The sequence below is a fragment of the Metopolophium dirhodum genome, chromosome 7 (assembly GCF_019925205.1).
Source record: "Metopolophium dirhodum isolate CAU chromosome 7, ASM1992520v1, whole genome shotgun sequence".
In the NCBI taxonomy this organism is placed as follows: domain Eukaryota; kingdom Metazoa; phylum Arthropoda; class Insecta; order Hemiptera; family Aphididae; genus Metopolophium; species Metopolophium dirhodum.
This window is the reverse complement of record NC_083566.1, coordinates 27,299,488-27,322,811: the sequence shown is the minus strand read 5'-3', so window position 1 is coordinate 27,322,811 and position 23,324 is coordinate 27,299,488. Positions and strand designations below refer to the sequence as shown.

The 23,324-nt window shown below is 33.7% G+C and overlaps 1 protein-coding gene across 5 annotated transcripts in view; it reads left to right on the top strand.

Moving 5' to 3' along the window:
* Positions 1 to 23,324, top strand: part of LOC132949218 (disco-interacting protein 2) — a 157,372-nt gene that overhangs the window by 120,868 nt on the left and 13,180 nt on the right. For 4 of the 5 annotated variants that reach the window (XM_061019992.1, XM_061019990.1, XM_061019989.1 and 1 more), the window contains exons 2-3: positions 5,541 to 5,615; positions 8,151 to 8,270. In XM_061019992.1, the coding sequence (XP_060875975.1) occupies positions 5,541 to 5,615; positions 8,151 to 8,270 (195 nt within the window). The remainder of the gene's footprint in view (positions 1 to 5,540; positions 5,616 to 8,150; positions 8,271 to 23,324) is intronic. The other variant, XM_061019991.1, reaches the window with a different exon arrangement.

The following is a 23,324-nucleotide window of genomic DNA, read 5'->3' as shown; positions in this document are numbered from 1 at the left end:
TTGACCCAAATATGTTGCAACACTTTAAATTGTTTATACTACATAATATATATTATACAAATATCCAAAATTTGGATCGTATGTCACGTATCTATTATCATGGTGGTATATATATTTTATACCCCGCATTTTCGGAGTACGTGCTTTAAAATCGCAGGCCAATAAATGTGAAAACAATAAAACTGCAACACAAAGAATCTTATCTGCATATAAATTAGATTGTTTACAGGTGTTTCGAATAGTTGGTTTTATTATTATTAAACACTCGGTACATAACATATACCTACTATTAAACTCGCAGGGTAAACCTCTTTCCTGCAGTTGCAGTCGGGTGGTATATGGTTCGTTACACATGTAACAATCTTATTGAAAACATATATATATATATAACACGATTATTCAATTGACAGTGTACATTATTCAGACATTAGTTATACCGCGCACAAAATAAAATATATCTGTTTTGTTTATATGTATGTTCAACTTGACTTTTCTACATATTAGATGCACTTACGCGCGTATCTAAAGGGAAACACAAACTCCTATGTGTGTGTATACATTACGAAGAACTATAAAATCTCGTTGGGTATACGTCGCAGTCGTCTCGTTCAGTCTGTTTTCATTGAATCGTAAACCGACGTTATTACACAGACAGACAAAATACGCCGTACCTACCCAACACTTTATGTAATATTATACTCGGTACTGAAATACGACTCGCCGAGATGACTTTGAAATTTCGTTGTCGTCTCCGCCAACCGCGTATCATATACACCTGTTGTATAGTTATTGTTTATTAATAGGCATACATTATGTTTATGTATTGCGATAATTATAATATTAACCAATACCGCTAATGAAAGATGAACACTGAACACTCGGATATACAGCGTGGCGCGGCGTGTGTTAAACGTTTCGTAAATTAAAACAATAGACTCGCGTTTGGCGAAAACCGTTGGAATATACCGTATATGAATATTATGATGTATATATAGGTGATGTGTGTTTCGATTCATCGTCGCGACCAATTAGTTATGCGTGTCACATATACTGCAGATAGGTATGATAATGTAATAATAAATAAAACGTCGCTGCGTTGTCGTTCTATTTACACTGTGGTCTGTGACTCATCATAAAATTCCGTTTAAAATTCACATGATATACTGCACACACACCCACACACACGCACACAAACACACGCATTACAATATTATTTAGGTACTCGCGGATCGCGAGAGAATTCCACCTTGTTTGTGCGTATCCTCTGTGCGGTCCTCGTGTCACTCTCTTTATCCACCCTGACATAATTCCATGTCATTTCGCGGTCCTCCCCTATGCAACAGACAATAGTGTAGTGCGTATCGTACACGATATATAGTTGGTCTCCGTCCAAATATTCGTTGTCCGTTTACACACACACACACACACACTCACGCACAATCATTTGTACAAAACACAACTTCAAGTGGTCCTGCTAGTCGCAATTTAGCTTCGGGTGTTGTTTCGATCAGCTGCAGTAGTGTAGCAGGCAGCAGCAGTCGCTCCGACAACGTTTTGCACGCTAATATTATCCGTTTTATTACATCATAATAAAACGGTGCGTGAACGTCTGGTTTTCCACCACGATCGACATCCGCATCACACCGCCACTCTATATGTGCGCGTATCATCACTAGCCCTAATAACCACTGTTGTATACGGCTGTACGAGTGGGAGCAAACCGTGTGCGGCGTGGCTGCAGCACGATGGTGGAATACTGCAAGTGGCGAGGAAAGCAGGAGAACCGAGGTAGGGAGATATACACATACATGTCTGCAGGTCCGGACGAGGACCGGGAAGGAGAGTATAGTCAGCCAACACACATTTGCGCGTATAATATTATAATAATATATAATGTATATTACTGTCCATATATTATATATATATATATATATGGTTTAAAACGTATACGAGATCGCGTTAAAATAACACTACACACACGCACACACGATTACTACACCATTGCTGCTGCAGCTGCGGGTGAAACAAGCTCGCTTTTATAAATCACTTTATCAAGTTTGCTGCTGCAACTCGTTCAAACGGCCCCATATATACGTTCAGTTTCTTAACTGGGCTATATATATTGTATACGCGCGCGTATCTACCTCTGTGTGTGTGTGTGTGTGTGTTGGCGTAAATATAAACTCGTATATAACCGGCGCTCGCGTGTGCTTTGTGGAAGTTTTTGGTGTGCTCTTCACGGGCGCCCGGCCGTATTGTCGGGTAGGATGCGCTTATCATTATTCTCGGACAAATCGCGTTACGCTCGGCCGGCTATTTGCTGCGGTTATATCACGCACGCATAATATGTATAGTGGAACGGATGCAGTATAGTTGTTGAAGTTTTTTTGTATGTGGTGTGTGCGTGTGTGGCTGCCGTTATTATTTAGGTACCTAAACTTTTTTATTTGGGCATATTATGCTATTTCATATTTACAGCTTGTATCGTTCATTGTCTGCGTATACACTGACATAATATATTGGTTAAAATTACATTTAAATAAACGAAATTATAAGTTAAAACGAGTATATAGTAGGTATACATACACCATGTCGTCGACACTCTCGCGTATACAATCTGCAGATGCTGCTCCTTCTTAACGCTCGTAAGTCACACACATTTATTTGATAATATATCATATCTCTGTTTTTTTTTTTTCTGTAGAGCGGCGTGGTTATATTTTTGCCTATACTTTTATATTATAATATCTCGCCATGTGTAGTAGTATAATCGCGCGTAAATAATATGAGGTGGCCGACTGGCGCCCGGGTCATAAATCAAAATATCGCCCTATATAGATAGAAACTTACTGTATAATAATAATAATATAAGGTAGGTACCTATCCGGCTTTCGTGCACGGTCATCGCGAACGGCGGATATATATATATATATGTGTGTGTGTGTGGACGGAAAGAGCAGAGATGGATAGTGCACATTATATAATATTGTTGCAGGGAGGATGTGTAGGTATAGACGTGTGCAGTACATATAGTCATCGTGTCGAATCTGCGCGTGTCGTTGATATATTATATATATTTATTCTATTATACTGGACAGTGGGCATTATTATTATTATTATTATTATTATGTGCTTTCGTCCGATGATATATACGTTTATATATAATATAATATGTGTGCGTGTGCTGTGATTGTGTACGGACGCTCTCTCAGGCGAGTCGACCACTTTTGTTTACCGTCTGTTTTCGATTCGCGCCGGCCAAACGGTATACCTATTCGACTCGCGGAAAATACGCTTCCCGTTCGCCCGCGGGACGACGCGCGACGGGTGCGGCTGACGATGCACGTTTTACCCCCCCCGCGTAAGTGAATATCTGTCAGCACACGGTGGCGCAGGCGATTTGTGTTTATAAATGATGTCACAGCCATATACATTAATGTGTATATCGATAACATATATATATATATATATATGTATATGTATATATATATATATTTATATATATATATGTATATGTATACATTTTACTTCGCATCCACTCGATCACGCGTTGTGTCCGCGCAGCGCTTCAGCCAGGTTTCGAGAGAGAAACAGCCGATACGGACGCGCATTTGGTCGTTGTTATAACATATAATATAATAATATACATATAGGTAGGCGTATATTATTGTGTTGCTTTGTGTAAAACGCACGAAAATTCATGACGCGCGCGCTGGTGTGTGTGTGTGTCGTGTGTGTACGTGTAACGTTGAGCGAGAAGGACGAAATAGTGCGTATACGATACATATCGAAACTTATAGTCGGTTGTTTCTATATATGTATACTCACACATATGTATTTGCTGTCTACGATTTATAACCTTTATAATATGTGCAATGGTTTGATACTTTTATTAAAGAAATGGTTTAGTCTTTTCCGGTTCTGCTGGATATATTATATTGTTTTATATTTAGGGTGTTTGTACGGGGAGAAAAATACATACCTTTCTGCAAAGTTCCGTTGAATTCGTTGAATTTAGTATGTGCGCAGTATACATTATATTTTATATTATATAATATGCGCTTGTGTTGTATATAATATATTGTATATTTTAATATTTCATTACAATATGTCCCGGAATCGTATAGAAATTTGATAAATTTAACGACTCATCAGTGTCGGGAAAATTGTATATTGTATAAGTGTATATAATATATATATATTGTTAGTGTAAAATAATATTTAGTTACAATATATATATATTATATAATATGTAAATATATAAAGGTACGTATTATATGGCATAGATCATCACGGGAGTTGATGTCGAGGGAACTGTTAAATATTCTATCCCGTTAAACTCGTTTGTGCGACCCGGCATAATGGTTATGCATTTTATTTGTCCGATAATCGTGCTTATGTACGCCCGCCGTGAAAATATCTTAAAAAATATCTAGATTAAAAAACTATATTGAATAAAACATTATAATTTAGTATTTCTTTTGTTTGTTTGTTCACCATGTATTTTTTGTTTACATTTTTATATATTTATTTGTTTTTACATAGTTTTAAAAAGATAATTTAACATTTAATTTACTTTAACTACCTATGTAAACGCGACAACAAAAATGCATACATTTTCTCAGCTATATTCCAATGTATTATTTCAGTCTAACTTATTTTGTTCCTGTTTATATCGAATTTATAATTCAATCGTAACCTAATTATTTATTCGAACTTGATCGTTTTGTTAATTAATGTTGAGTTATATTTGTACTCACCTGAACTAATTTAAAACTATAATACCCTTATAACATTCGCTACAACAAACTTTACACTTAGTTCTATCTCAAAATAAGTATATTATTTAAATGTAGGTTAGGTAGGTACTACAAAAATACAAATCAAAATAATTTCTTTCCGAAAGCTCACCTTGAAGTTAGTAAATATTTTTCGATTTACCTTAAAAATATACTATTTATTTTATTAAAAAGATTAAAACATATAAACAAATTTGAATTATAATATAACGTCTGTCGTTTTAAAATGCAAATATGATATTTTTTAACATCACAATTTTTAAATTGTTCTATGAATTTTTTTCTGAGAATTTAATGTGGGAATTATAATTTCATAGTATTTTTATTCTGTAATATATGTTGAAATAACTATAAGAATGTCGTTTAACCTTTGTTGAATAATTTTTTTTTTCAAAGTAGCTCACATTAAAACTAAAATCAATTTGTAAAAACTTCTACGTAAAATTACTTATTAATACTTTGATGTTTTTCACAAAGCAATTAATATTTATCAGAATATTTACCACTTTTATTTATGTATATATATAATTTACATAATTATTATATGCACCTGTGTTTAGTTTACTGTTTTTGAAAAGTTAATTGATTATAGTCAAATATATACCTACTGTTATTTCGTTTGTGTAATGCTTTTATATTGCAGAAAATTCTTTAACCCTTCATTAATCGGAATATTAATAAAAATTCAATAATGATTAAAAAGGTTCAAATTTTAACAGGAAAATTTATTTTTTGTTACAGGTGATATTACGCAAAAAGGATACGAGAAAAAGAAGACAAGACTTTTGGCTCCTTATGCTCCTAAGCAGCCCCAAGGTTTGTAGTCGTTAGCTATTTTTTTATCATGTCTTTTAACGACCTAATCGATTTACATTTTTTGGTCTATAACATAAATTTTAAAACATTTAATTTTCTATCTTCCTATTTTTTTTTTCATAATACGTATTTTGTTTCCGATTTCATTAAGGCTTCTTTATTGTCTGTTCTTTTTTACGATCAGACGTATTAAAATGTCCTAACTCAAATGGCCGTACCACGGCCCGTACTTTAAAAAAAAAATCACAAAACAAAGGATGGCCAACAAAGGGTAAGGTCAATAAATCTGTTGTCCTACAAAATATATTAGTCTAGAAAAAGTTAATTTTATTCTAATGGCAAAACTGAAAAGTATTTAGTTTATTTTCCTGTACGTTTCAATAAGCACACAATTTGTAGGTTAAAGTTTTTTAGAATAGGTTTGCACCAGTGGTTATATTAATTTATATTTCGTGTTGATCGCATTTTATAATAACCGTTCCGTAAATATTTATCATGTTTAAATAATTATAATTATTTTCTAAATATTTATTGCGATTTTTTTTGTACCTATGGCCAAGTAGGTACCTACTATTTAAATTCATTAAATCTAAATCAAAATTGTTTCAATATTTATCTTTTGTATTACCTCCTTATTTGACAAACATCATTATTATTAATATCTAGGTATAGGTATCTCAAATGTATAGTTGATTATAAATTGATTTCCTTTTAAAGTGTATGTTGTGGTTAGGGTGGTACGTACCACGTAATACATTTATGCATATAATATGTACCTACCTATTTGTTTTTAAAACTGTGGCACTCTAGACAAGTATATACCAGCTCTGGTAAATGATTGACGGTGTATTTCATAAACCGCGTGTGGTATACACATTTTAATATGAATACCTGTACTAAATGTATATAATATTAAAAATGCATTAGTATTAAGTTTTATGTTCATCGTTAAGCTAAATAAAAATTACATAGTAGGCGGGTTCTGAGGTAATACATCTAAAACTAGAAAAATATAGTTTTCGTCGTAGGTTGTACCAGTCATAGAGTTCATAGATATTATCTATACGTTTTATTACCACCTACTTACAAATTAAACATGTCTATATTTGCCAGTAAAACTACACGTATAAATACAATCATTTTAAATTACATCATTAATCATTCAACAATGATTTAGTTATGTATTCCTAGCAAATAATTACATTCTTAACCATTTTTTTTTTTACATTTAATTTTGTATATAAATGTAAATGTCTAATCAACAGATTCTATGGGAAAATGATTTGTCTTTTTTATTACGTGATTATTCAACAAACATATACTGATATACTAGTATTCAGAAAAAATTCATTAACTCGATGTCCTTACCCTAGTTTGATAAATTTATCAAATTATCCAGAATTCTGTTTGCTGAAAGTCACTTATCTCTGTGTGCATTTTCCCTTCGACATTTGACCTACTTTGTATTTTATTGGAAAGGAAATGATAACGAAATTCCCTCAGCTCTTCATATAAATTGGAATATATTTATTTACTTTTATTTGGACGTTAAACCATTTCTCAGTTGTTAGAGTATTGCATAATAATATAGTGTTATTATAATATTCAATAACTAATAATGGATTAAGTAGGTAATTAAATCTGAAAGTAAGAAAAGTCAATAATGTAGATAATTAAGTAAAAACCTTTTGGTGATATTATAATGTCTCGTCGAACTAAATCGATTTATAAAACCTTTTAAATAAATTAAAAACAAATTTAGTTCAATTTTATTTGACACACAACTAATTTCCGGTAGGTGTAAACCCCAATATAATACACTAGTCATCAATCTAAAACAATTGACCTAACCAGGTTTAAGGACATCGCCCAATTATATTATTTTATTTAATACACGAGTTTTGGTCTAAAGGATGTAATAGTACTTCGTTTCGTATAAAATATATGAGGTTTCAATAGTTCAATATAAAACAATATTAAGCAATTCGAGCACTCTAGATGTAGGTAACGAATATAATTTGACGTTATTATAGTGTTTGATACATCATATTATTGCAAATTATCCAATCGGTCCAATTCTTGGGAAATATGATTACAGAGGGTACCACCTAGTCTATTAAACGTTTTTGTCCTTGCGGACCCTGTAATTTCTGTAAATCCAAAATAATTAAAGACTTTAATTTAGTCACGATAAATGGTTATACTTACGCATAGATACAGACGCAACTGATTACAATTCGTGTTTTTCGACTGAGTATATAAAGTTAAAACCATACTGTATGTATGTGATATGTCTGTGTGTGTATATATATATATATATAATATAATAGTTTGTAATATATTGTATATACAGAGGGAAGACACAAAGTCCTTGATTTTCGCCTATCATGTACGATAATAATATTATGTTATTACTATTAATTTTACTGTATCTATGACCTATATATTAATATTATATTATATTATATCTGTGTAAAATATTATGTGAGTATTGAATGTGCTGAACCAAGCGTGTGTGTTGTGTATAATTTGCAGCCGGTCCCCCATCGGCTTCGAACAGTAAACAGCCGTCTTCCCAGCAGCATCAACATCATCAACATCGCACCAGACGCACGCAAAGACGTGTCACTCATAATGAGAAACGATATCACTCAGGTACATTATATAGACCCTTGAACTTTTGTGCATTCCCCCTTATTCGATTTGTATAATAATTATAATTATTATTTTTATTTTGTGCGAAATTGTCATTATTATAATAGCATAGTATAATATAGTGGTGTGTTGTGCATGGTGTTTGTGACATTTATTTAATTGATATACTATTATACTTTGCCTTCGTAGATTTAATAATGTAATATGTAAAACGTCTATTCTATTCTTTTGCTCTGTCGCTTGATTATATATTGTGCTCGCTACGCATCGCTGAAGACGCGTGGCGGGGTCGTTGCGGAAAAACAAACAGCCAAAAAAAACAGCATTTTTTTTTTGAAAATATTTTAGTTTTTATACTCAAAATCGCAAGCTTCAAATAGGTTATATAGGTATCTTGCGATTGAAGAGTCAGGCATGTGACAAGCCAATACACTTTGAGGGCTGTATATAATATTATATATGATGCTCATAATGGCTGCTTATAAATATAAATATTGTATAATATTCTCATCACTCATATTACGCTTAAACCTGATTGTGTGTGTTAGGTTGGTGGAGGGAAGATAACGATGAGAAAGCATTTATATTATTTGTGTGCATATAACTATTCTACGGCCGGTCCTTGCGTGTATTGCGAGGAATCTTGTAAATTTGCTAGTCAAATTACTGCTGTAATAAGCTGGAAGGTCGTCGTTTTCCGCGTACGCCTTCTGCAGGGGTAATATTGTCATCGTAAGACACGACGCTGTTTTCCCGCTTTGGTTTTCAGTTTTCCTTTCCGCCGGTTTCGTAACAAATTCCATTGACGACGTTTGCGGCGCGGCGGCGCTCCGTGCGTGATGCGAATGAATTAACTTTTTTCTCTCTCCATTCACTCGCGCGTTGGAATCCGGATGAGGATTTATACTCGTGGTAAATGCAATTCAATCGTAAAATGAAAACAATATATATAATATATAATGGGTATTATCTGCGGATGGGGAATAAAATTGTGTTTTATTTCCAATTATAATACAATGAACTCCACCGCAAGGTCTGCGAACAAACCGGGATATTTGAACTCTCGATAAAGTATTTTGTGATTTCGCGTGTGCAAAAGCCTCTCGCCACATTTAAGTTTAATCCTAAAATCGAGATAATCGTCAGGCTTTTGCCGCACGGTGACCATTTATTTATATATATAGGTATCTAATACAAGAACCGTTTATACTACCTATATATTTGTCGGGAATACAGATTTTGTACAAGTCTTCAAGTCTGTGTCGTTTAAATCCATACGTATCGCTTCACTGTTAAAATGTCCCAGCTGTTAAGTAGGTACCTACCTACTTTATGTGCGGATATACCTATAAGCTATATATTTTACTTTGATTGTGCGCAAACATTGATATTCTGGGACGTCCTTCGAGTGATTTTTTTTTTTTTGGATGGAGGGCAAACATTTTATGTTTGGGTCATGAAGCCGTATATATTTGAAATGGATAGATGCACTGCAAGGCATATCCGCGCTCGCAAAAATTCTTAAAAATATTTTTTCCGCTTTAGATGGGTTCTTTATAGGTATAATATTTAACACCTATTAAACATAATAGAAAGTGTAATAACGATTATGTTAGAATCGTTGGCTAACTAGGGCCCATTTATTCATTTGCAATATACAAGTTATGTAAATTCTAATTTTTATTGTAATACGCAGTTATTACCCACGGTAAGATTTTCATTTATCCTTAGAAATGTCGTTATAAAATACTATTCGTATGAGGATTATATAAAACGTTAAAATTATCTTAAATATAATATAATAAATTATATAAAAAAAAAACGAATCTCGATAAAATGTAATATAGGTTCTAATTAATGATGAGCGTTTGCTGTTGAAAAATAATCAATCTGAATGCGATGTTTGTTTTTATCGTGATTCCAATAATCGTTTGTTTTTTATTAAATGTTAAGGACTTATTTTCGATAAAAAAAAAGTACCCATGGTTTACTGCTTCAATGACATGGTCCTTTTTTATCGTTCCATGATTGAGAACCCATAACGATACCCGAATATTATACATTATTTGCATACGTGCACGCAAATGTTTGCCAAACGCACACGTGATCAAGTCGTTATAATATGGAATATATTAAGTGGCCAAGCATAAATTATTTTCCACCAGATACATGCACTTTATTATTTATTTTAACATTTAAGCATATTGTATATTGCGATATAGGGCATTATTGTCTACATTTTTTCGTTCTCTATAATGTACGAGTGTAAATGTGTATATGAGATACGTTTCTTTGTACACGACGACGGACGAAGAGCTCACTTAAAACCATATAACGCTTGAACCATCACGGTAACAATTGTTAAATGAAAACCGTAACTGTTGTGTTAAACATATCTAAAGGTCTTGTCAAATGAATATACCTCGGTTTTCAACCCTCAAACACGCGTTAAGGGTTGAATTAGAACATGAATCATGCACAAGATAATTATTATGCTGTGGAAAATGAGACTTCACGCTATATACCGCCGTTTTTCAGACGAGTAGTTTTTATTTGTCTATATTTTTTTCATCTATTCTTTATAGTTAACAACGACACGCTCAACGGACGAAACACGCTTTAATAATTATATACTCCGCGTGGACGTTAAACGTTTTGAAAACAGTGTTCATATCAACATATATATTTATATGGTAATTTTTAATATCGCGAAATGCTTCGCAAGTGTTTAATGCGGTGTGGTGCGCAGGTTTCGGCAAACTTTAAATATTATTATTATTATTATTATTGACACTATATTATAATATGACATCAGCAGCTATACGTCGTGATATATTGTAGTCGATCGCGATTTATCGATGTTTGATAGGTCGGCGGCAATAATAATTAATCTCGTCTCCGTGTCGTATTGTAGAGAACAAATATAACCTCGTCGTAACGAAAATACCTACGCAGTGATTGTGATAGGTACCAGTACCTATATACGTATATATTATATACTTACGTATAATTAATTTATATCCAAATATTTGATTGTCTATACTACCTATACATATACGACGACGCAGTGTACTTCATGTATATATATATATATATATACCTACATATATATTTATCGGGGGTGAGGATGAAAATAAATGATTCTCTCTACATTTCATCGATTGTCAGTTCTCGTCAGTCGTCGACCAAATGCGACATAATATCTATTATAGTAGTAAAGTGATTAAAAAACAATATTCTATACAGGCGAGTCTCATATTATGATACGTATATATACGTACAATACAGTGTCATAGTGTTATTACTGATTATTGTATTGTAAAATGTATGTGACCATCGGCGTGCGAACCGGATCAAACATTATGGGGCGTGACGCCATCGCATGGGTTTTGTTTTAGAAATAATAGTTACAATACATATAATTTAAAGTCATTACAAAACAATTTTTTTTTACTATTGTCTATCGCAATCAATTTTTAAGGTTTTGCTCATTGAAAGACAACATTCAATTTGAATTTAATATTAAAAAGCAGAATGCTTTTCTGAGAAAGTTGATGTATAAAATAGAATTTTTAACTATAGTTGTGGATTTTAGATATTACTAAAAAGTTTTTAAATAGTTTTAAAGTTTAGATGAGCGGAGTGAAGAATGTTGATTTACTGCTCCGTTCATTTTAACTTTAAATATTCGATCAGTAATAATAATTTAACATGCAATATAGCCTCTACAGTAGAGTTTCCAGAATTTCTTCAAAGGGGGGAGGGCCATACTGGGGATCCATATTTCGTTTAATGTGCTGAACGTTCAAAATGGTCTTCTTAGTTGTTGTGTTAATGTGTTAATTATTATTTTTGTTTTAACGATTTGAACTACTTACCGCAAAATCGTTATTAATTTATAATTTATCCATATTATATTCTAGAATCTATATTACATAAATATACTTAAACAATTATTTTTTAAAATCCAACGGTAGGGGGTCTGGACTTAGTTAACCCCCCCCCTCATATATACATTGTTATGCCAACTGAGCTTTAACGATTTTTATTTGTAATAAACACGTTAATCAACACAATTCAGTGAATTTATAATAATGAATAATAACTACTATCGTTTATTATACATTAATTATCAACATATTATGTCCATAAACTTACATTTGTAACCGATGCATTCGATTGATTACCACTCGTGTATTGTTAAGTAGCTGGTAAATTACGTCGTAATATCCTAGGATATATATACAAAAATAATGCTGTCGGTTTCTGAGAAAACTTGGTATAATGTTTTGGATCCGTTAGATTCCATTTTTTTTTGTATTCTTTGTTGTTGACGAAGAAGAATGGTCCATTTTTAATTTTTATGTTACGTCTTTATATAGCTGTATTATTTTCGTGTATAGGCGCCGAGAAAAACAGACATTAAACATTCGAGTAATATACCTAGCTATATACGTAATTATATTGTAACTATATATATATAAAACGATAGATCTTTTAAGAAAAAAACATGATAAAAAGTGTTCGTTTGGATCACTACAAAGTCGTGATGTCTAAATTAAATTCCATCCGTATATGTTAACAAAACTGCTTCGTGTTTTTCTTCGCCCGAATAATGCAACAAAATCAGTTTAATTGTTTCGAAAGCTCGATGGCATTAAAGTGTATTTAACATTAAACGCAAACGCTTTTTGCAGAAAGAATATTTATTGTTATTATTTTTTAACTTCTCTTCTCTTCTTTAAAAACGTCGTCGTGCCTACGACAATATTATTACACAACTTTTATAATTATTATTTTTCCTGTTAATAATATTATATATTATATACATAATATATATAACCCATATTAAAAATAACGCGCTTTTGTTTTTACGTTTAAACTTTACATGAATATTTTATGTCTGTAAAACACTACAGGTAACCTATATAGAAGGAAAAACTTCTCTGTGTACATTATTTACGGCTCACTGGCAGCAGCAAATATTATGTATATTATAGAGTTTTCTTGCGGAAAAATTATAATATTAAATTATATTAATATCGCTTACGTTAGGCGCTTCTGCAAAGCGTTTCACAAAACCTTTGATTTTATAAATTAATAACAATATATATGTACCTACGTAATTATTATAATATTGCAGTTATTTAAATCTGTTGGTTTTGTTGATTAATTTTTGTTGCGCGTTCTGAGAATAAGTCATAATGTCTAAAGCTCTGGGTATGCGTAACCGAAGAAGTTGAAACAACACAGTGGTGAAAGAAAATCGGGAAACGACGACGGGTGAGGGAACTTTTTTTAGCGGAGATATCGTGCGCTTTTAATTATTATTATAATTATTGTTAATATAATTGTATAGCATCCGTTTGCAGATTTTTTTTAATTTATAAGAGCGTTTTTTTTTTTTTTTATAAGTTTAAGTTACCAGTGTTTATTATTTAACACACAATTTCTGCAACATTTTTTTTGTCGATATATTGTTCAATATTTTATGAACTATAGAATCCCCTACCTATATATTATATTGGTAATAATCATATGAATTCTGTAGAAGGCTATTTTTCTTGGAAACGTTCGTGCTGCGTCAAATACTTTACAAACATGGTTTATTATTTACAAATGTACAAACGTTTAAAGATTGGATAGTACGATAGTTGTTGGGTGTGTAGGGATTAAGGAATACCTCGCGAAGTTTCAATGCATTCCACACTCTACTCCCGTACAATACAATATATCCATACGATTGTTTCTTATTGTATTCGATATAATATGTGTACCAACATAAACAAAAATAAAGCAGAAAAATATTAGAAATACCATTAATTTTAAAAGATGATTTTCCATACGACAGACGTTTCCGTCGGCCGTATGAAACTGCAGCGTGCGCGTGTGTCAAAACTGCAGCAGTGTGGCTGCATACCTATACTTTATTATAATAATATGATATAATATTATTATGATGTTAAAATATATATATACCCCCAGATGGCTTAGGTTCCCGTTATGACGTCGCGTGTGGTGTTTTCTCGCACGACCCGACCGAGACGGATCACGACGATTCCGCCGGATGATGATGATGATGCCGACGCGCGAATTTCCGCCGCCGCCGCCGCTGCAAGACCGCCGGTCGCGTGTAATCGATCCGATCGACGGCGATAAGATTTTTCTCTCCGTCTTCACGCCTCCTCCGATTTACGCTTCCTCGCGCCGCGCCCGAGTATCGGATATCCGGCGCGTCGAGGGGGAGAGTCGGGCGGGGACGGCTCTCCGCCGATTCGCGCGGTTCACAGTCGTAAATCTCATCGTAATCGTCGTACGCTGTACATGTGTTATAATTTATACTGCAATAGTGCAATGCGATACGCCGCGCAGCTTATCGATGATATATGAATAATGAATGCGACAACTGCAACAACACTATATATAGGTATGTGCAACGTATGTGTACAGTACACAATAGTATTATATTATGGCATACCGTATACGCGTTTCTATACGACTGTCGAAAATATCGGCGACGTGCGTGGCGCACGCACGCACGCGCACCCGACAAATACAATAATATGACGGCGGCGGTACGTTTCCGGTGTGCGATATACCTACGGCGTTGAAGAAAAAAATTGTTTAGGTTTATGATATATTTATATAATAACATTATGTACCCACTACATCGGCATACATACCTATATATTATAATTTATAATGTACGCACAGCGGGCAACGGTTAGGCGCAGAGTGTTTTTTTAACGAGCGGTCACTGCGTCGGATGTGAGAAGGATATGCAGTGATTTCGACCACCCCCCACCCACCGACGACGGCATTGCGCCGCACGCACACACACACACTGCAATATACTCCCATCTTCGTATATTACGTGATTTTAACCCGATTATATTATATACATATAGAACACAGATGTGTGTGTGTGTGTGTGTGTGTGTGTGCACCTGAACGACCGTATATATTTTATATACATATATATTGAGGTGTACACGCCGCGTGCGTATAATATTACATCTCCTACCAGCATCCTCCCCGACTCACGTCCGCTGCTCCGTCTAGTCGATAGGTCTTATTATAATAGCTGCTGCAGAGACGATTACACACACGCACACGCACGCGGATCGTCGTGAACCCGTTCTTGTGTAACCAGTTCGTATAATAATATTATGTTATATATTTGTGCGTGTGTGTGTGTGTGTGTGTGTGTGTGTGTGTGCTCGCAAACCGAAAATTACCATCGTCAACGATATAATGTTGCTCCGTTGCTGCAGAGGAGCGTCATCGTCGTATATTATACGCACATTATAATGTATTATATATTATTATATTCACCGGGGCAGGATCAACGAACGTTTGCGGTTTTTTTTTCTTCGTCTTCTCGGGTAGGTATATTATATAGAGGTACTCCTCTCGCCGCGCGTATTTATACCGCACGCTTATAAGTTATTAAAATAATATATATACATATATTTACATCGACGACCGTCAAACGATATTATACTGTACATTATTATAATAACATATCCTACGTAGGTATATATTACGCGTATGTAGAACCCCCACGGTTGTATAACGTTCCTCGTGTATAGTAATTAATAATAATATATAAGTCTGCGGCGGTCGTCGTTTCGAATCATTTTAAGTATTTTAAACAAATTTCGCTTTTTTCTACTGTTTTTTTTTTTTTTCGTTTGTCTCGCGCTAACCTTTTTGTCATTTCGTTTACGCACGTTTCCCTCGGCGTAAATAACGCATTTACTCGATCTTCGAGAGATTTTTATCTCCACAGATATCGACGTGTCTTTACACCATAAATATTTATTATGCGTTCATCGTGTGTATATGTGTACCTATGTGTGTGTGTGCTGGGCGCACAGCGTATATATTATGTGTACCTATATATAGGTTTTCTTTTATCGTCGCAATTACTTTATTTAATATAGTCTGCCTGCAGTATCCGTTTTACGTCGTTTACTGCCGTGACTTTCTATATACTTCCGATACAGGGTGGTGCCGAATCAGTTGACAATGTAGTCAGTTCCAGGGATTGCACTTTGTGGACGAACATTATTCCTAGTACCAATGTGTGACGTGGAGTACTTAATATTGGTATTAATGGTTATTAGTTATTACTAATAAACTACTAGTTTCAAATATTTATATGTTGAGATTCATAGATAAATATTCTGTTTTGGAATATGAAATTAAAAATGTGAAAAAAAAATTTTGTTTCTTAACGACTTACAATAAAATAAAATAAATATTTCCCAAAACAATAATACTTGTCGAGATATAATGAGTGTTTATTTAAAATTTATAAAAGAATCATTTTATATACCTATTAACTTAGTCGTTATAGTGCAAAGTGGTGTTGTAACTTTTTTTTTAGTCCCAGCGAACTTAATCAACTTGCTGCATATATATATATTTTGTAGTATTATTTGGATATCAACTACAATAGTAATGTAGGTAGCTTTCATTAGGTTAATATTAATATTATATGTATTAGATTATTATTTATACATTCACATTTTTTAAATAAGGTATTCATTTTTTACATCATGAAATGGTCTGATTGCTTTATACAGATTTTATGGAATTCATTTCTCGCGACCAAGGATCTTCGTGTGACCAATTTCGAGCCCACCGATTTAATAAATCTTCTTCATTTGTTTTGTTGACGGAGTCTTTTATTTTATCTTAATTTGTTGTCTGCAGTCATATTGTGTCATTTGGTGTTCCGATGCAGTATTCATTTGTATTTCCGTGTATATCTACCTACTAGTTTGGAAAAAGTTAGTGTCACTATATATATATATATATATATATATTTGTTTTGTTTATTGCGTTTCGACCTGCATTTTAGTCCACCATGCATAATAACCGTGTATACCTATTTTATTTATAGCATACTTGGCATAATATTTAAACACCGGCTTATACATTTTATGTTTATATTATATACTTTTTATATTATTGTAATTCGCGGGAGCATCGGCCATCTCCGGTTTATCCTATATTATATTGTATATATAATATGTTTATGACTATATGTACACAACCCATGGACGTAAACATTCGTTCGGGACCTTTTCGCACGACTTGTTACGTTAAATAAATAAAAAATAATACGCTTTATTATTTATTTTTTTTACTTTTTTTTGTACTCGCTGAGTAAATACTGAGTACACACAAACACATTCATATATAAAAAATTTAGTTGTCATCCGTTTGCAGCGCAGCGAACCTAATGATCGTTTGAACTATGTCTACATAATACACAATAATATAATTTAATACTCCATAGTAAATCGACAATAAAATTGCGCCTTAAAAATCATAATTAATTTATATGAAATAAGTAATAACACCGCAGCATTCAGAGCTCCGTAGTCGATCTATCGTGGTGTGTGTGTGTATACATTAATTTAGTGAAGCGTACATCATATATGTATATTAAATTAGATGTTTTGAATGTTTTGTTCATCGAAATGTGAAGAAAGCAAAAATTATACTTTTATAATATTGTGTACTTAATATAATCGAAACGGATTTTTGGGATCGACTTTGCGGGTATAGGCACGTGCGTGCTCTCAGCGTTTAAACGATCGCAACTCCTCTTGTCGGATTTCCGTTGACAATATAAATTGCCGGTCGAACCCCGTTTCCACTCGTCGACGGTTTAAAACTTCCTCAATTATTATTTGTATACATATACAATATATACTATATATATGTACATACGAACGTATTACAGCCCTGGATCTCGTATTTAGTAACCGATTGATCGACTTGAGGAACTCTGCTCGGTTTAATCGTCCGTGGATGTATATTCCACTAATACAACCAACCGTCGTCCGTCGACGTATATAGGTGCGTCGTCGTAGGTTATGTATTATGGATATATATATACCTACACAATATAATATCGTATACCCAATACTTCCATATAATATACACAGCGTTAATTCGAAAACGCCGTGGATACATTATTATCGACGTTGAAAAAACAACAATGCTACACACGCATGATGTGAGTACGCGACGTCTATTCACTTAATATTCGGTCAACGACTCGCGAAGAATGCGCGTCTCAACGGCAGTCATCGCGGCGATCGGAATCGAAACATTTCAAAGTACTCTGTCGTCGTAATATAATACGACAAGCTAAATATTATATTGTGCACACCGTGTGCCCGTGCAGTGCACTGAATTTTTCGACGATTTTATCGGCGTATATTTAATCTATTCTGTGATACGGCCGCGAGTTTTCCGGTGTGTCGCGTCATCGCGGCAGAAAATCCGATCGAATCGCGCGCGCACAACGTTATATTTTTGCGTCGCTGCAGGACGCGCGCGGCTACCGATCGAACGTTCTCCCGCATAAGTTATAGCTAGTAGTATACGGTCGCAGCTACGGTATAAAAATATGATATTATTATTATTATTATTATATTTTCATGTCGATGGTGATAATAATAATAATAATATCATAATGAAATGCGTGAAAGATTCGTCCGTTTTTTTTTTTAATATAAAGTGATAAAAATCTTGCGCGTGCGCTAGCATATTATTATATCGTCGTCGTAACGACGGTTAAAAAAACGCTGTCGGTGTAAAAATTGTATGATGAAATATACTTTTGTGCGTTCGGCGTGGGGCGAGGTACTTATAGATGCTGCTCGTCCGGCTGGTAGAGAATAACAGGGACGACAAAAAAATATGGTGCTCTTCGCCCGATGTTCGATAAAAATGAATGTTATTGTTATGCCATAAAAACACATACGACGAAGTAATCGTGTCGTGTCGACCAACACGAGTACCGCACAAGGCGCGTGCCTATTACAGTATTACGTGTTATCAAATACTATAATAGGTATATGACAATACGGGGCAACTAGTGTCAAAAATCGCGACACATGTATGCCCCTCCCCCCCCCCCGGAAAGGTAACGAACGCGCTTTAAGATATTGTAATATTCATATTTAACGCATTTGAGTATTTGCAGGGGGCTATATGTCGACTACAATTATTATAATTGTTTGACCCGTATTGTCATATTATAATATAGTATTTACATAAAAATAATTATTATGGGTTGTGGTATAACAATACGACACTCGTATATGGGTCAGGTGTGTCGAACCTTTGTCGGTGATTGACTCGAGTGTTGCCGGCATTTGGTTACACGCAGGCTTTTGAGACGAATCCTCTTAAAATATACACATTAAGCAGTTTATTGTTAAAATGAAAAGAAAACCGCGCTAAATTGGGTACTACACCCTTTTTACACCGGAAATGTAAACGAAATTCGTTAAAGTTAGCATGTTCCGTTCAAATTCGACCTTTGTGAGAATGGGCACGTTCGAAGCCCATGTTCGCCTCAGATTTATATATAGGTATAGGTATACCCACGTACAAAGGTATGCCACAGACCGGCATCGTATATATAAATATATTTATTATACACCTACCTCTCAACGCGTCACAAAGGCTCACAGAGTCCGTTCGAAAGGCTCTCTTGTCGCACGACGTCGTTCGTATCGATTGGCCCTTTTTTTTCTTCCTGTGTATGCGCTGCACTTTTATTTCGAGGGTCGATGAATAAAATCAACAATAGCCATCTATATGCCGAAGGATGTAATGAAAATATAAACAAAAATTGAATATGAATATAAGTATATTTATATACTAATTATCGTTATTTAATTAAAATACTACCAACTCTTTCACCGGCGCTGTACCGATGGCTGTAATAATTATAATAATAATAATGTTTAATATAAAAATATCGAACACTGCGAACACGGTGACGATTTTCATTCGTCGATTCGGCATGCGCGCGTATTATGTTATTATACTTATTACGTATAGAATATACATTATATGTATAACATATTGTACAGTAAGTATAATTGTATATATAAACATGTTTTGTAATAACACATTCACACAACACTTGCTGCTCATTGCATACACGTTCAAAAAGATGTATGTACACATGTTACGTACGGTTACCTATATGTATACATGCATTTATATCTATATATACGCGTTATATTGTGCATAACTATGTATACCGTGCAGTTAGTTTTATTAGCTGCTGTTTATGATATTATTATTATAGGTATGTATTACCTATATGCATATATTTTGTGCGTAATAATCACGAACGGATTTCGATATTCTAGTCAATTAATTCAGCGTGTGTCGACCTTATGCGAACACCGGACCTTTATAATATACTCGCCGCCCGTGTATAGCGGTGCACTTAAACATTATTATTGTTATTAAAGTCTCGTAAAACGACGCGTGTGTAACGTTTTAAATAACGTGCGTATGATATAAACCTAACTACACGTATAAACGCCACGCGATGGTGATTTAGTCATGTTATCAGAAAACAGCCAACCGCGAGTATAGTTATACTCCATCCGTAGAGTACATTATCAAGATCCTGCGAATAATAAAAGAATTTTAAGCGCACGTGTGTGTGTTTGTGCGCGCACGCGCATAAGTGTGTGTGATAATATAGCAATGTCACACAACACGCATGCAGTCTGACTTTTATAATACCCAAAGGAACATGAAATATACGCGAGCGGCTGCGGAAATTTCTGCGTATATATTACGCGAAAACCACCGGAGCGTTATTTCAAATTTTTTGATAATTTATTAACTTGGTGACAAAAATAAGAAACTACGGCAGTGACGTAAGTATATAATGCGCACGGCGTCCCAACCCCCTTGGCCTTCTACCCTCTTACCCGCGGCAATGTCACATTTAAAATATATACAACGATGTATAAGCACGTTAAATAAGACAATATAATAATATCACATAATATATAGGAAGTTGCGCGTCTCTGTGGGGCATGGTGGAAGAAAAATCGTATCATCGCACCACATCGAACACTTACTTCAAATTATTGAGGCAATGAAGTATGTATATATACGTACACGTTGACTCTGTTGCGTCGAGTAACGAGATTTGTGTTATTATTATCGGGTATCGTTATTTTATATTTTTACACTCAACGGCTAAAATTGAAAAATAAATCTCGATTGTATGTGTGTGTGTGGTATAGGTACTCGCCGTATGGTCGTATAATAATAATAAAAATAGAAATTGTTATTTGTCCGTTCCGTTGTCCGATCGGTGCTTATCGTATTTATTAAAAACGAGCTATACAATATAATATACCTACCTATACGCTTGTACAGGTATTCGAGTATATGCACTATAATAGTAACGCGTCACGTGTCCATTTTGTATTCGGTAATGTTATTACACGTTCCGAAATAATAAAATTATCTGAACTGCAATGGCTTGATTATATAGATTAGCCGGCATTCGCGAGTACGCCATATATAGATAGGTACGCTCATATTATACATCCGCAAATTAAATGAAATGCGCTACATATAATGCGTTATATATATACGGCAAAGAGTAGTTATTTGATATTTCTCTCTCCGCGGTCGGTAGGCACTCAATTTAATATTATTTTGCTCGTGCCGTTATTAATACATGCCGAATAAACAACTTTTGAACAAATATCAATTTTAATAATGAATTTCGTATAATTTCTGCGTTTGATAAATTGCAATATATTAATAACCCTGGCTGGTGGTATGCATTTTCAAATATATTCGATATATTGTGGCCGTGCACAATTTCGAATATTATACATAGATGACATAGCTATAAATGGATGAAGTGCTATTGCGTATATTGTTAATGTAAAACATTTTGCGTGATTGCAATTTACTGTTATATTTTTTATGCTGGACTGCTAGAGCGTTGTGAAACTATAGTATTCACTTAATGATGAAATCATCTATAGACAGAAATTCGAATGCTGGGACAGTATGAACTTGGGTTGTAACTATGTAAAACGATAAAAAATTTTAAAACATAATTGTTGTATTATACTTGAATATTGTTATATTATACGAATTTATACCTACTCGACTCTATTTTTCCATCAATGAATGACTATAATGCAACTTTTGTTTTACACATAATTATACTATTCACTATAAACTTGAAGTTGAAACTACATTAAAAAGCGAAAAAAAATTCTTATAATGTATATATATAAACTATTAAATTTAAAGTCATGTTATATCTAGCCAATCTAGCACACTGCTATAATTTTATTTTTCACACGTAGTAATAATCAAGAGTCAGGATTTTACTAATTTATAATAAAATAAAATACAATTTAATTGGGTTATACTTTCAAATCAATATCTACTCGTTTTAATGAAGTATAAACCGTACGTGTACTGAACTGAAAGAATTATCAGAAATATATTATTTTCCTTTTTTGGAATTAAAGTGTATCTCTTTCACTTCCAGAGCACTCAACTTTGCCGAATTGCAATTGCTACAAGTACTAAGTAGAGATAAACAACTTAAAGTTCGGTTCATTTTCGAAAGTACCCTCTAAAAGTATTCATTCCTAAGAATGGCATTCATTTTTTTTTATGTAAAGACCTTTCAAATGTTATTTTGAAACAAATAAAAAAAGATTAAGACGAAGATAAAAAATGGTTTGGTACTACTTTTTGTACGTTTTTTAACGAGTTTTACTCAGTATAGTTATTTGCGAAAATTGCATTTTAAACTTTCGGTAATTATTTTATATTATTATTTAGCAAGGGCTTAGAGTTAAAAGTAATATTTTTCACACAATCTGCAAAAGGAAGTTCAAAACATCATTAAACCTCCCGGATCCTTGTTCGACCGGACATCTGGAACAAAACCCAAATTGTTGGGGGAGGACAAACATTTTATCTTTTTGTGTATTAGTATTTTTTTTTTTTTAGACATTAACACTAAAAATGTTATCGCTAACCAAAGAAAACTGCAGTGGTTTATAATTAAAATGGGGTGTTTTATATCGTAAAATGACAGAATTATTTTGTCATATTTATGGGATTCCTTCAAAAAAAGTAGGTCAGCGCATTTCGGTGGTGGATGTTTGTCCATCGTCCCTTCGGGCCTCGGACAGGATAGTGTAATTTTACTGTATTCGATTTGAA